The following is a 15,572-nucleotide window of genomic DNA, read 5'->3' as shown; positions in this document are numbered from 1 at the left end:
CAGAACACTCCCACATTTGGGGATGGATGAAGATCGTACAGATGCTACTGCCCGGTCACTGTTCTAAGAGCACCTGCCCATGGCCTGGGGTGGGGAAATGTAGGGGTTTGAGCCCAGGGACCACCAAGTTCAACACTGCGGCTGCGGCTGCATCATCAGGTGGACGGACACTCCCGGAGGCGGGAGGGAGGGGAGCCCACCGGGCATGTGTGCTGCACAGAGGAGCCCGGGCTGCCCGTCCAGCCCGCAGGCCCCACGTCAAAGACCCGCAGCGAGCCACCTTCAGCCCAAGGCCTGGGAAACGACCTGGGATTGCCTCTTCAAAGTACTTAAACTTACATAAAGATTACTCCAGACAACAAAGGATTATCCAATATAAAGTTACCTCATCTACAGAGAGACAAATTATCTATCTAGACGAAACTTTCCTACTATTGCACGTCACTAGTCATTAAGAAAGTATGTTAAGCAGGAAAAAAGAATGAAACAAATGGCCCTTTGCTTGTCATATATATCCAGTTTTATTTGCAATTGGTTGGGAGCACGGAGAACAATCAGCAGATGCACCCGTGGCTTCCGGCAGCCGCCTGCCCTGGAGCCTCTCCCGCCAGGGCCCCCGAGGCCGGCTCACACCCAGTGCCGCCCTGCGTGGAGGGCGCAGCGGGAAGTCCGCAGGGCCCGGTGAGCGCCCCGCGCGGCCAGCAGCAGGGAGCCGGCTTCGGCCTCTCGCAGGTGCTTGGCCAGCGTGTCGGCTTCCCAGCGCCCCTGCTGGAGGCTGGCCAAGAGGTGGTCCACCACCCGGGGATAGTAGGGAGTGGAGAGACACTGCACCAACAGTTTGGCATCCAGGAGAAGGGAAAGGAGTTCTTGGTCACAATTTGAATCATCCACCTTCCAGAAATAAGACAGGCAAACAGGAGAGAGTTATGCGTTAGTTCTTCTCACCATCACACTCAGCACACACGTCTCTGGGCTCTGGGTCCTCCCCGCCTTCTGCCTCGTCATCACACAGAGCTTGACCTGGCCTACGAGTGACTGCTCCCTGCTCCATAAAGCACAGGACGGACACGGACATCTCTGAGAAAGACACGGGCAGCCAGGCACACCTTTTAACGTGAGAAAGCACAGCCAGTCCAAAGAACCTGCCCAGAAATGCTGCAGCAGCTGCCAGATGCCGCGTGCACTGCACACATCATTTCACTGTGTCCTCCCAATCTGACCCGTGAAGCCAGCACTTCCACCTGTCGATGTGACAGCTCAGGAAAGGCGGGTGTGTGAGAACCTTCCTGATGGTGGTCAGTAAGTCACAGGGCCAGCACCTGCACCCACCACTTCACGTGGCTTTCACCACAACCCATGTTCCTCAACCCGTAACCTCTTCCATAGGTACAGCCATGTGAAAAACATTCTTTTCAGAACAGGAAAACCTTTCTTCCTACTCCCTTGAGAAAGTCAAGCATCCCTTTCTCAATTCCAAGATTAGAAATAGGACAACCAACAGTGGGCACTTCAGTTGTTCTTTCCTTTAGCCTCCAGGAAGTTCAGGCCCAAACTCACCCTTTACAGTAGGGTGTTATCAGCACGTTTGCCTGTGGGTTCTCTGTACTGCCTCTCTCTCTCTCTCTTCTTCTTAGTTATGAATATTTTCCTCTGATACTTAACTTGTTTCTCTATTTGCTCTGATTGTCCACGTTCTTGTAAGCAATCAACACTGAACAGATATCAAACTTCAGAGTTTCTCCTTTATATTGGGGTGTCATAAAGCAGCGTCTGGACTGGGGCTCCTTAATGCCACATGCATTTTTAACTGTTGTGTTCTTGGAAATCACGTGGCATTTCAAAGGCAATTGATTAACCTTTAGACACTATATCATAAAACTGTACACAGTGTGCTCTTCCTGCATCTGCTGACGGGAGGGAAGGCTACAGCAGATGAGAAGGACAAGAATTAAAGCACAAGGAGTTTATGAGAAGAAAAGTTTCAGTGCACAGCCACACAGCTTCTCCCTTTCCCACAGCCCACCGATCCTGTAACTCGGCCTAAGCGCACACGCCACAGCCATTGTCTTGGTGGCAAGTTCTTCAGCTCCCTTGGCCAAGCTGCCTCCTGCCTCCTCCCACCCCCAGGCCCTCCTGGGTGCCTTTTCAGGCTGTGCTCCAGGAATCTCTGTCTCCCCTGCCAGCCTGGGAGATTCTTGGGTCACAGAGGTTCTATCTTTCTATTTCAGCACCCAGTCAGCTCTGTCACAGTTCTGCAAACCACACAGTGCATGAGGAAGACCCTGATCTCTGCAGAGACTCCGAAGAGAGTCGGCCTCCGGTACAGAGGGGGCCTCTGCAGAGCCTCAGTGGCTGTCCCGTAGCCTCGCGGTATACGAGGACATCCACACACAACTGGCCTGTGACTCAGAAAGACACCTGGGTTAGACTCAATGCAGCTGTTTTGTTTTAGGGGCTGGAAGGTAGGGGAAGCACTGGTGAGAAAGACCAGCTTTTCCACTCAGAGGGTGAGGGCGTTAAGCCCCGACTGGGGGCTGTAGCTCCGTGCAGCCTGCCTTCTTTCCGTCCACCTGCTGTCCTGCTCTCCCACTCATAGCTATCTGGTGAAAACCTCAGCCTGGCAGGGAGCCTGCCCCACCACAAGCATCTTCCACTGCCCGAGCCCCTCCACGCACTGGCCCCAGCTGGACGCTCCATCTCTAAGCCAGAAGACATCCCTGTGAGGCAGCCGTGACCTCAGCCTACAGACGAAGAAACTGAGGCTCGGTGTGGTCAACGTCACGTGCCCAGTGCCACCCAGCCGCCAGCTGGTCCTGCACCAGACAGCCTCACTCGTCTGTCCCGGGCTTGTGTCCCCAGACCAGGACGCCGGCGGCCACAGGGTAGGAGCACAGCGGGACTGAGGAGTGAACGCACGAATGCACGAGTGACGGCAGCCAGCACCCCTCGCCCAGCCAGCCGGCCCCATGCACACATCTGCACCCACAGAGGCACGCGAGGCCCCTGAGGGACCTGCACACTGCTATTCTGGTTCACCCTTGGAACGAAGAGCCCCTCCACCTGACCTCTGGGAGGGAGCAGTGTGGGCAGGAGGCCGCGGGCCAGGGGCTGATAAGATACACAGAGAAAAGGCTCAGGGCCCAACGCTGCAGGGCAACACTTCCTCGGCTGCCCGGGATGAGTCTTCAAGCTAACTGTCCCCATGTCTGTGTGTCCTGTTGTTTTAGCCTTTTCCTTGAATGGGCCATCTCTTCCCCTTTATTTGTATGATCTGTGATCTTTTGGCATCTATTTTGATGTGCTAACTCTGAAAGTCAGTCTCCCCCTCCTGCCTATGGTTTTGGTGAGGACGGGCAGTGTGCTGAGTTTCGTCAGTGCTCAACCCAGTTTATACGGAACCTTTAGAACAGACTGTGGTGAAGCATTCAGCTCTCAGGTTTTCCCGAGCCTGTGTCTACACCTCGGCATCCACGGTAACTTTCATAAATTCCCCTCCAGGAAAGAGTCTCCTCCCCCCAGCTCCTCCCCCTGGAGTCCTGGGCTATGCTCTTTGTTTCTATATAGTTTTTCCTCCCTGACAGCTGAGGTAAGCTCGGCTCCACCACCACACTCCGGTCCAGCTTTTCACTCCATCTTTCTGCCTGGGTCTGTGCCACCTTCACCGGCTCAGCTTTCCCTCTCCAGGCAGGCTTTCTGTGCTCAGTGACCTCAGGGCTAGGACGAGACCAGAACCTTGAGTCTCTCAGGGGGCCCCATGGCATCGATGTAGCAAGATACCCACTATTTCTGTTTAGGTGCATCAGTAATCAGACCCTTGGGACCTGGGCTGCAAATATGTGTGGTTTACCAAAAAACCACAGCAGGCTAGTCCTGCTTCATGGAGCCACTGGGAACGTGCCCACTGCTGTTGGTCTACGGGGCCTAACAGACCTGCGTTTGAATGCATATGGGTCACCAAACTGCCGCCACGGGTGGACTGGTTGTGAGAGACCTGCACTAGACCTGCTCGAAGCAGGGGACCACAGCAGTGAGGTGCACAAACTGCTGTGCAGATCTGTTGGGGGAGAGGGCACCGTTTCAGTTTGCTAAAGCTGCCACTATTCAAAATACCAGAAGTGGATTGGCTTTTTCAATGGGGATATTAGGTTGCAAATTTACAGTTCTAAGGCCATGAAAATGTCCAAATTAAGGCAGCAAGGGGTAGATACTTTCTCTGAGGAAAGGCCAATGGCATCTGGGGTTCCTCTGTCACATGGAAAGGCAAGTAGCTGGCTCTGCTGAACCTTCTCTCCCAGGTTTCAGTGGCTTTCTCCAAAATGTCTCCAGGCTTCTGTCTCAACTTGTTGTCCCAGGGACAAACTCTGGATCACTTCTCTTAGCTTTTCTGAGTTTCTGTTGGTCCTCCTTGCTTCTCCCAGGGGCAAACTCTGGAATACACATCCAAGCTTAGCATCTCCAAGCATCTGGGTCTGTGCTGGCTCTGAGTTCTCTCTCTCCCTGAGCTCTCTTAAGGACTCCAGTAAACTAAATCCCACCCACAACTGGGTGGGTCACATCTCCCTGGAAACAATCTAATCAAAACATCCCACCCACAATAGGTCTGCCCCCACAAGATTGGATTAAAAGAACATGGTCTTTTATGAGGCACATCACAGTTTCAAAACAGCACATGCAAGGACTGGTAAATTTGTCCTGTTGCTCTCCAGCCGTATTTAGGCGGGGTCTCCCCTCAACCCCAATTCAGCATGTGTTGAGCTGTTCTCTAGTCTCAATCATCTCTCAGAGTTTTGACGGAGTTGATTTTCTCCTTTAATTTTGCTGTTTCTGAGGGGGAATGTTACCAGGACATCTGATACTGGCATCTTGATGACATCCCACCTATCCTAACTTATAATACCACAGATGAAGATGACTTTATCCTGTTTTTAACATGTATGTAAATGGACATATATGGCATGCATTCTTTTTAATAAACATCTTTATCGAGGTATAATTCACATACCACAAAATTCACTCATTTAAATGTCCAATTCAATGATCTTTAGTTAGTGCAACTACCACTACCTAAGTTTTACATTATATTACAACAAGAAACACCACCCCATTAGCAGTCAATACATATACACACTCTCCTCCACCATCAGGCCCTAGGCAATAACTAATTTATTCCTTGTCTCCACAGATAAACATATTTGAGACATTTCATATTAATGTAATCATAAAACATGTGGTCATTTGTGTCTGGCTTCTTTCACTTAGCTTAATGTTTTCAAGATTCATCCATGTTGTAGCATGAATTAGTACTTCATTTCTTTTTCTTGCCAAATAATATTCCATTGTATGACTATCCACGTTCTATTATCCACTCATCAGCTGATAGCTATTTGGATTGTTTCCACTTTTTGGCTATTATGACTAATGCTGCCATGAACATTCATGTACATGTTTTTGTGTGGGCATATATTTTCATTTTTCTTGGGTATATACATAGGAGTAGAATTACTGGTCATATGGTAACTCTGTGTTTAACAATCTGAGGAGCTGCCAAACCGTCTTCTAAAGTGGTTGCACCATTTCACATCCCCACCAGCAATGAACAGAGGTTCCAATTAGTCAATATCCTTGCCAGCAAGGGTTACTGCCTGTTATTTTGATTATAGCCATCCTAGTAGTTGTGAAGTGGTATCCCACTTTGGTTTGATTTGCATTTTACTAATGACTAATGATGTTGACTCTCTTTCCAGGTACTTATTGGCCATCTGTATATCTTCTTTGGAGAAAAAGTCTATGCAGATAGACTTCTTATTTTAAAAAATTTTTACTGATACATATTCACAAACCTACAATCCACCAAAACATACAATGGCTTTTAGTATATTCAGAGTTGTGCATTCATCACCACAATCAATTTTAGAACATTTTCAGTACTCTAAAAAGAAAAACCCTGTACCCCTTAGCAGTCACTATTCCTTCTATCCTTCCCCATTCCTACATAACCACAAATCTATGTCTGTCTCTATAGATTTATTTTCATTTACACTTTTTATAAATGGATTCATACAATATATAGTACTTTGTGTCTGGCTTCTTTCACTTAGCATAGTGGTTTTTAAAAATTATTAGTATTTTTTAATTAGAGAAGTTATAGGCTTACAGAAAAGTCATGCAAAAAATAGTGCTCCCATAACTTCCCTATTGTTGACATTTTGCATTATTGCAGCCTTGTTAAATTGATAAAAGTATATCAAAATAGTACTATTAACTACAGTTCATAGTTTACATTATGTATATTTCCCCACATACTACCCTATTAACACCTTGTATTAATGTTGTATATGTTATAATCATGTAAGAACATTCTAATACTTGTACTATTAACCCCAGTCCATCATCTATAACAGGGTTCACTTTGTTGTACAGTCCTGTTTTATCTTCTAAAGTTCATTCTAGTAACATACATAATCCCAAACTTCCCTTTTTCAACCACATTCACATACACAATTCAGTGTTGTTAATTACACTCATAATAATGCACAACCATCGCCACCATCCATTTTCAAACCTCTATAATCAACATAAATAGGAATTAAGTACGAATTAAGCATCAGCTTCCAATTCTCTGCCCTAATCTATTCCCTGATAACCTATATTTTAGATTCTAACTCCATGAGTTTATTTATTATAATTTGTTCATATCAGTAAGAACGTGCAATATTAGTCCTTTGGTGCCTGGCTTATTTCACTCAGCTTAAAGTTCAAGTTTCATCCATGTTGTCGCAGGAAATAGGACTTTGTTCCTTTTTACAGCCGAATAATATTCCATTGCATGTATATACTACATTTTGTTTATCCATTCATTGGTTGAGAGACACCTGGGTTGCTTCCACCTTCCAGCAAATGTGCATAACACAGCTATGAACATCAGTGTGCAAGTGTCTGCTCCAGTGCCTGCTTTCAGTTCTTCTGGGCATATACTTAGTAGTGGGATTACCAAGTTGTAAGGAAATTTTATACATAGCTTCCTTAGGAGCTACCAAACTGTCTTTCACAGTGGCTGCACCATTTTACATTCCCACCTGCAAAGAATGAGTGTTCCTATTCTTCCACATCCTCTCGAAAATGTATAATTTTCTGCTTTTTGTATAGTAGCCATCCTAGTGGGTGTGAAATGACATCTCACTGTGGTTTTGATTTACATTTCCCTAATAGCTCGTGATGTTGAGCATGTTTTCATGTACTTTTTATTCATCAATTTTATATCCTCTTTGGACAAATGTCTATTCAAGTCCTTTGCCCATGTTTTAACTGGGTTGTTTGCCTTTTTATTGTTGAGTTGTAGGATTTTTTAAAAAATAAGCTCTGGATATTAAACCCTTACTGGATATATGATTTCCAAATATTTTCTCTCATCGAGTAGGTTGTCTTTTCATGTTTTTTGACAAAGTCCTTTGAGGTACAAAGGACTTTCAGTTTTGAAGAGGTTCCTTTTATTTATTTTTCTTTCGTCACTTGTACTTTGGGTGTAAAGTCTAAGAAACCGGGTCTTTGATCCATTTTTAGTTAATTTTTATATATGGTATGAGATAGGGGTACTCCTTCATTCTTTTGCATATGGATATCCAATTATCCCCACACCATTTGTTAAAGAGACTATTCTTTCCCAATTGAATGGACTTGGCAGCCTTGTCAAAAATCAATTGTCCAGAGGTGTGAGGGTCTACTTCTGACCCCACAATTCAATTTCACTGGTTGATATACCTATCCCTCTGCTAGTATCATGCTGTTTCAACCACCATAGATTTGTAAAATGCTTTAAAGTCAGTAAGTGTGATTCCTGCAACTTCATTCTTTTTAAAGATGTTTCTGGCTATTTGGGGCCCCTATCCTTCCAAATAAATTTGATAATTAGCTTTTCCATTTCTACAAAGTAGGCTGCTGGAATTTTGATTGGGATTGCATTTAATCTGTAAATAATTTTGGGTAGAATTAACATCTTATCGATAGTCTTCCAATCCATGAACATGAAATGTCTTTCCATTTATTTAGGTCTTCTTTGATTGCTTCTTGTAGCAATGTTTTGTTGTTTCTTGTGTACAAGTCCTTTATATCCTTGGCTAAATTTTTTCCCAGATATTTGATTCTTTTAGTTGTTATTGTAAATGGATTTTTTTCCTTGATTTTCTCCTCAGTTGCTCATTACTTGTGTACAGAAACACTACTGATTTTTGCTTGTTGATCTTGTATCCCGCCATTTCACTGAATTCATTTATTAGCTTTGCTGTTGATTTTTTGGGAATTGCTACATATAAGATCATGTTGTCTGCAAATAGCACAGGTTTTGCTTTTTCCTCTCCAATCTGGCTGCTTTTACTTCTTTTCCTTGTGTAATTGCTCTGGCTAGAACTTACAGTACAATGTGGAATAACAGTGATGACAGTGGGCATCCTTCTCTTATTACAGATCTTAGAGGGAAAGTTTTCAGTCTTTCACTACAGGGTATGCTGTTAGCTGTGGGTTTTTCAAATATGATATATGCCCTTTATCATGTTGAGGAAGTTTCCTTCTATTTCTATTTTTCTAAGTGTTTTTTTTTATCAAGAAAGGATGCTGAATTTTGTCAAATGTGTTTTTCTGGGTCTATTGAAATGATCACTTTTGTTTCCCTTTGTGTTGTTGATGTGATGTATTACACTAATTGATTTTCTCATGGTGAACTGCCCTTGCATACCTGGGATAAAAACCCACTTGATCATGGTACACAGTTCTTTTGAAGTGCTTCTGGATCTTATTTGCAAGTATTCAGTTGAGGATATTTGATCTATATTCATAAGAGAAATTGCCTGTAATTTTCTTTTCTTTTGGTATCTTTATCTGGCTTTGGTATTAGGGTGATGTTGGCCTCACAGAATGAGTTAGGTAGCCTTCCCTCTTCTTCAATTTTTTGGAAGAGTCTGACCAGGATTCTTATTAATTCTTCTTGGGATGATTGGCCAAATTCCCCTGTGAAGCCATCTGATAACTGGGATTTTCTTTGTTGGGAGGTTTTTGATGACTGATTTATTCTCTTTGCTTGTAATTGATCTTCTATTTCTTTTACAGTCAGTGTAGATTGTTCATGTGTTTCTAGGAATCTGTCCATTTCATCTAGGTTGTCTAATCTGTTGGCATACAATTATTCAGCGTATCCTCTTATAACCCTTTTTATTTCTGTGAGATCAGTAGTATGCATCTTCTCTCATTTTTTCATTGTCAGTCTAGCTAAGCATTAGTCAATTCTATTGATCTTCTTAAAGAACCAACTTTTGGTTTTGTTAATTCTCTCTATTGTTTTTTTATTCTCAATTTCAGTTATTTCTGCTCTAATCTTTGTTATTTCTTCTTTCCTTCTGCTTTCTTTGGGGTTAGTTTGCTGTTCTATTTTCTAGTTCCTCCAGGTATGTCGTTAGGTCTTTGATTATTACTCTTTCTTCTTTTTTAATGTAAATGTTTAGGGCTATAAATTTCCCTTTCAGTCCTGCCCTTGCTGCACACCATAAGTTTTGAAATGTTGTGTTCTCATTTTCATTCATCTGAAGATATGTACTGATTTCCCTTGCAATTTCTTCTTTGATCAACAGGATGTTTAACAGTGTGCTATTTAAGTTCCATATATTTGTGGATTTTCCAGTTCTCCACCTGTTATTAATTTTTGGCTTCATTCCATTATGGTCAGAGAAGATGCTTTGTATGACTTCAATCTTTCTAAATTTATTGAGACTAGTTTTGTGGCCCAACGTGGTCTATCCTGGAGAATGATACATGTGCACTTGAGAAGAATGTATATTCTGCTGTTCTGGGACATAACGTTCTATACATGTCTGTTAGATCTAGTTCAATTGTCATATTTTTTTCGGGTTCTCTGTGTCTTTTTGATCCTCTGTTTAGATGTTCTATCTCTGGGAGAGAGTGGTGTGCTGAAGCCTCCCACTATTATTGTAGAGACATCTACTACTCCCTTCAGTTTTGCCAGCATTTGCCTCATGTACTTTGGGACACCTTGATTAGGTGCATAATGCAAGTGGCATTTGTCCATTTTATTTGCTAAATGTCTGGGGATGCTTTTTCAGGGGATGTCTCACTTCACCGTGTTGATGATGTCACCAACTTGTTCACTTTTCCTATTTTTTCATTGGGATACCTGTTTTCTTATTAAGTTGTAAGAGTTCTTCATATATTCTGGATACAAGTCCCTTATAAGGTAATGGTTTGCAAATATTTTTTCCTAATCTTTGTGTTGTCTTTTCACTTTCTTGATGGTATTGTTTGTAGCACAAAAGTTGTTAGTTTTGATGAAGGCCAATTTACCTATTTTTTTCTTCTGCCATTTATTTCTTTGGTGTCATATCAAGAATTAGCCCAAGTGCATGAAGACTTCTGTAGTTTCCTTCTGAAAGTTTTATCATTTTAGGACTTAGTTTTAAGTCTACGATCCATTTTGAGTTAGGTTTTGTATGGTGTGAAGTGGGGGTCCATCTTCATTATTTTGTGTGTAGATACCCAGTTATCCCAGCACTATTTATTGAAGGTATGTACTGGCTTCTTTCTCTCAGCATTATGTTTGTGAGATGCATCCATCTTGCTGTGTGCAGTAAGTAATTCATTCATTTCCATTACTATATAGTATGCTATAGCATTTATATAGTCTTGTAGGGATATATGACACTTTAAAAAATTCTATCGATGGGCATTTTCATGGTTCCTAGTTTTGGGCTATTACAAACAGTTTCTGTGAATATCCTGGTACAAGTCTTCTGGTGGATATATGCACTCTTGTGCCATATTTAGGAATGAAATTTCTGGGTCACAGGTTATGCCTGTATTAAGTTTTAGTAGATACTACGTATGAGTTTTCCCAAGTGGTTGTACAAATTTGCAGTCTTACCAGCAGTGTATGAGTCTTCTAACTGCTGGGAAACTTTTTTTTTTTTTTAATCATCATTTTATTGAGATATATTCACATACCACGCAGTCATACAAAACAAATCGTACTTTCGATTGTTTACAGTACCATTACATAGTTGTACATTCATCACCTAAATCAATCCCTGACACCTTCATTAGCACACACACAAAAATAACAAGAATAATAATTAGAGTGAAAAAGAGCAATTGAAGTAAAAAAGAACACTGGGTACCTTTGTCTGTTTGTTTCCTTCCCCTATTTTTCTACTCATCCATCCATACACTAGACAAAGTGGAGTGTGGTCCTTATGGCTTTCCCAATCCCATTGTCACCCCTCATAAGCTACATTTTTATACAATTGTCTTTGAGATTCATGGGTTCTGGGTTGTAGTTTGATAGTTTCAGGTATCCACCACCAGCTACCCCAATTCTTTAGAACCTAAAAAGGGCTGTCTAAAGTGTGTGTAAGAGTGCCCACCAGAGTGAACTCTCGGCTCGTTTTGGAATCTCTCTGCCACTGAAGCTTATTTCATTTCCTTTCACATCCCCCTTTTGGTCAAGAAGATGTTCTCCGTCCCACGATGCCGGGTCTACATTCCTCCCCGGGAGTCATATTCTACGTTGCCAAGGAGATTCACTCCCCTGGGTGTCTGATCCCACGTAGGGGGGAGGGCAGTGATTTCACCTTTCAAGTTGGCTTAGCCAGAGAGAGAGGGCCACATCTGAGCAACAAAGAGGCATTCAGGAGGAGACTCTTAGGCACAAATATAGGCAGGCCTAGCCTCTCCTTTGCAGCAACCGTCTTCCCAAGGGTAAAACTTATGGTAGAGGGCTCAACCCATCAAACCACCAGTCCCCTATGTCTGTGGTCATGTTAGCAACCATGGAGGTGGGGTAGGCGAATACACCTGCATTCTCCACAGGCTCCTCAAGGGGTCACTACATCTTTTTTTTTTTTCCTTGTTTTTCTTTCTTTTTTTTTTTTTTTAACTTTCCCTTCTTTTTTAAATCAACTGTATGAAAAAAAAAGTTAAAAAGAAAACAAACATACAATAAAAGACCATTTCAAAGAGACCATAACAAGGGAGTAAGAAAAAGACAACTAACCTAAGATAACTGCTTAACTTCCAACATGTTCCTACTTTACCCCAAGAAAGTTACATAATATAGCAACATTTCTGTGAACTTGTTCCTACTATATCCATCAGAAATTAACAGACCATAGTCATTTCTGGGCATCCCCAGAATGTTAAATAGCTTATCTGTTCTTCTTGGATTATTGTTCCCCCTTCCTTAATTGCTCTCTACTGCTAGTTCCCCTACATTCTACATTATAAACCATTTGTTTTACATTTTTCAAAGTTCACATTAGTGGTAGCATATAATATTTCTCTTTTTGTTCCTGGCTTATTTCGCTCAGCATTATGTCTTCAAGGTTCATCCATGTTGTCATATGTTTCACGAGATCATTCCTTCTTACTGCCGCGTAGTATTCCATCGTGTGTATATACCACATTTTATTTATCCACTCATCTGTTGAAGGACATTTGGGTTGTTTCCATCTCTTGGCAATTGTGAATAATGCTGCTATGAAAATTGGCGTGCAGATATCTGTTCGTGTCACTGCTTTCCGATCTTCCGGGTATATACCGAGAAGTGCAATCGCTGGATCGAATGGTAGCTCTATATCTAGTTTTCTAAGGAACTGCCAGACTGACTTTCAGAGTGGCTGAACCATTATACAGTCCCACCAACAATGAATAAGAGTTCCAATTTCTCCACATCCCCTCCAGCATTTGTAGTTTCCTGTTTGTTTAATGGCAGCCATTCTAACCAGTGTTAGATGGTATCTCATTGCGGTCTTAATTTGCATCTCTCTAATAGCTAGTGAAGCTGAACATTTTTTCATGTGTTTCTTGGCCATTTGTATTTCCTCTTCAGAGAACTGTCTTTTCATATCTTTTGCCCATTTTATAATTGGGCTGTCTGTACTATTGTCATTGAGTTGTAGGATTTCTTTGTATATGCAAGATATCAGTCTTTTGTCAGATACATGGTTTCCAAAAATTTTTTCCCATTGAGTTCGCTGCCTCTTTACATTTTTGAGAAATTCCTTTGAGGTGCAGAAACTTCTAAGCTTGAGGAGTTCCCATTTATCTATTTTCTCTTCTGTGGCTTGTGCTTTGGGTGTAAAGTCTAGGAAGTGGCCTCCTAATACAAGGTCTTGAAGATGTTTTCCTACATTATCTTCTAGGAGTTTTATGGTACTTTCTTTAATATTGAGATCTTTGGTCCATTTTGAGTCAATTTTTGTGTAGGGGGTGAGGTAGGGGTCCTCTTTCATTCTTTTGGATATGGATATCCAACTCTCCCAGCCCCATTTGTTGAAAAGACCATTATGGCTCAGTTCAGTGACTTTGGGGGCCTTATCAAAGATCAGTCGGCCATAGATCTGAGGGTCTATCTCTGAATTCTCAATTCGATTCCATTGATCTATATGTCTATCTTTGTGCCAGTACCATGCTGTTTTGACAACTGTGGCTTTATAATAAGCTTCAAAGTCAGGGAGTGTAAGTCCTCCCACTTCGTTTTTCTTTTTTAGAGTGTCTTTAGCAATTCGAGGCATCTTCCCTTTCCAAATAAATTTGATAACTAGCTTTTCCAAGTCTGCAAAGTAGGTTGTTGGAATTTTGATTGGGATTGCATTGAATCTGTAGATGAGTTTGGGTAGAATTGACATCTTAATGACATTTAGCCTTCCTATCCATGAACATGGAATATTTTTCCATCTTTTAAGGTCCCCTTCTATTTCTTTTAGTAGAGTTATGTAGTTTTCTTTGTATAGGTCTTTTACATCTTTGGTTAAGTTTATTCCTAGGTACTTGATTTTTTTAGTTGCTATTGAAAATGGTATCTTTTTCTTGAGTGTCTCTTCACTTTGTTCATTTCTAGCATATAGAAACATTACTGACTTATGTGCATTAATCTTGTATCCCGCTACTTTGCTAAATTTGTTTATTAGCTCTAGTAGCTGTATCGTCGATTTCTCAGGGTTTTTCTAGATATAAGATCATATCATCTGCAAACAATGACAGTTTTACTTCTTCTTTTCCAATTTGGATGCCTTTTATTTCTTTGTCTTGCCGGATTGCCCTGGCTAGCACTTCCAGCACAATGTTGAATAACAGTGGTGACAGCGGGCATCCTTGTCTTGTTCCTGATCTTAGAGGGAAGGCTTTCAGTCTCTCACCATTGAGTACTATGCTGGCTGTGGGTTTTTCATATATGCTCTTTATCATGTTGAGGAAGTTTCCTTCAATTCCTACCTTTTGAAGTGTTTTTATCAAAAAGGGATGTTGGATTTTGTCAAATGCTTTTTCAGCATCTATTGAGATGATCAATTGATTTTTCCCTTTCGAGTTTTTAATGTGTTGTAATACATTGATTGTTTTTCTTATGTTGAACCATCCTTGCATGCCTGGAATGAACCCCACTTGGTCATGGTGTATGATTTTTTTAATGTGTCTTTGGATTCGATTTGCAAGTATTTTGTTGAGGATTTTTGCATCTATATTCATTAGGGAGATTGGCCGGTAGTTTTCCTTTTTTGTAGCATCTTTGCCTGGTTATGGTATTAGATTGATGTTAGCTTCATAAAATGAGTTAGGTACTGTTCCATTTTCTTCAATGTTTTGAAAGAGTTTGAGTAAGATTGGTGTCAGTTCTTTCTGGAAAGTTTGGTAGAATTCCCCTGTGAAGCCATCTGGCCCTGGGCATTTATTTGTGGGAAGATTTTTGATGACTGATTGGATCTCTTCACTTGTGATGGGTTGATTGAGGTCTTCTATTTCTTCTCTGGTCAGTCTAGGTTGTTCATATGTTTCCAGGAAATTGTCCATTTCTTCTACATTGTCCAGTTTGTTGCCATACAGTTGTTCATAATATCCTCTTATAATTTTTTTAATTTCTTCAGGATCTGCAGTTATGTCACCTTTTTCATTCATTATTTTGTTTATATGGGTCTTCTCTCTTTGTGATTTTGTCAGTCTAGCTAGGGGCTTGTCAATCTTGTTGATCTTCTCAAAGAACCAACTTTTGGTGATATTTATCCTCTCTATTGTTTTTTTGTTCTCTATGTCATTTATTTCTGCTTTAATCCTTGTTATTTCTTTTCTTCTACTTGGTTTAGGATTGGTTTGCTGTTCATTTTCTAGCTTCTTCAGTTGATTCATTAGTTCTTTGATTTTGGCTCTTTCTTCCTTTTTAATATATGCATTTAGTGCTATAAATTTCCCCCTTAGCACTGCTTTTGCTGCATCCCATAGGTTTTGGTACGTTGTGTTCTCATTTTCATTCGTCTCTATATATTTAGCAATTTCTCTTGCTATTTCTTCTTTAACCCACTGATTGTTTAGGAGTGTGTTGTTTAACCTCCAGGTATTTGTGAATTTTCTAAGTCTCTGATGGTTATTGACTTCTAATTGTATTCCATTGTGGTCAGAGAATGTGCTTTGAATAATTTCAATCTTTTTAAATTTATTGAGGCTTGTTTTATGTCCCAGCATATGATCTATTCTGGAGAAAGTTCCATGAGCACTAGAAAAGTATGTGTATCCTGGTGATTTGGGAT

At 41.4% G+C, this 15,572-nt stretch overlaps 1 protein-coding gene across 1 annotated transcript in view; it reads right to left on the bottom strand.

The window, feature by feature from the left end:
• Positions 1-522: 522 nt before the first annotated feature.
• LOC119507342 (neuroblastoma-amplified sequence-like) overlaps positions 523-15,572 on the bottom strand; it is a 30,701-nt gene continuing 15,651 nt past the window's right edge. Inside the window, exon 2 of the mRNA XM_037800514.1 lies at positions 523-891. Coding sequence (XP_037656442.1) covers positions 628-891 — 264 coding nt within the window. The 3' untranslated portion in view covers positions 523-627. The remainder of the gene's footprint in view (positions 892-15,572) is intronic.

This window comes from Choloepus didactylus, chromosome 12, assembly GCF_015220235.1.
Source record: "Choloepus didactylus isolate mChoDid1 chromosome 12, mChoDid1.pri, whole genome shotgun sequence".
NCBI classification, from domain to species: Eukaryota; Metazoa; Chordata; class Mammalia; order Pilosa; family Megalonychidae; genus Choloepus; species Choloepus didactylus.
The sequence above is the reverse complement of the archived record's forward strand: the minus strand, read 5'-3'. Positions and strand labels throughout refer to the sequence as shown.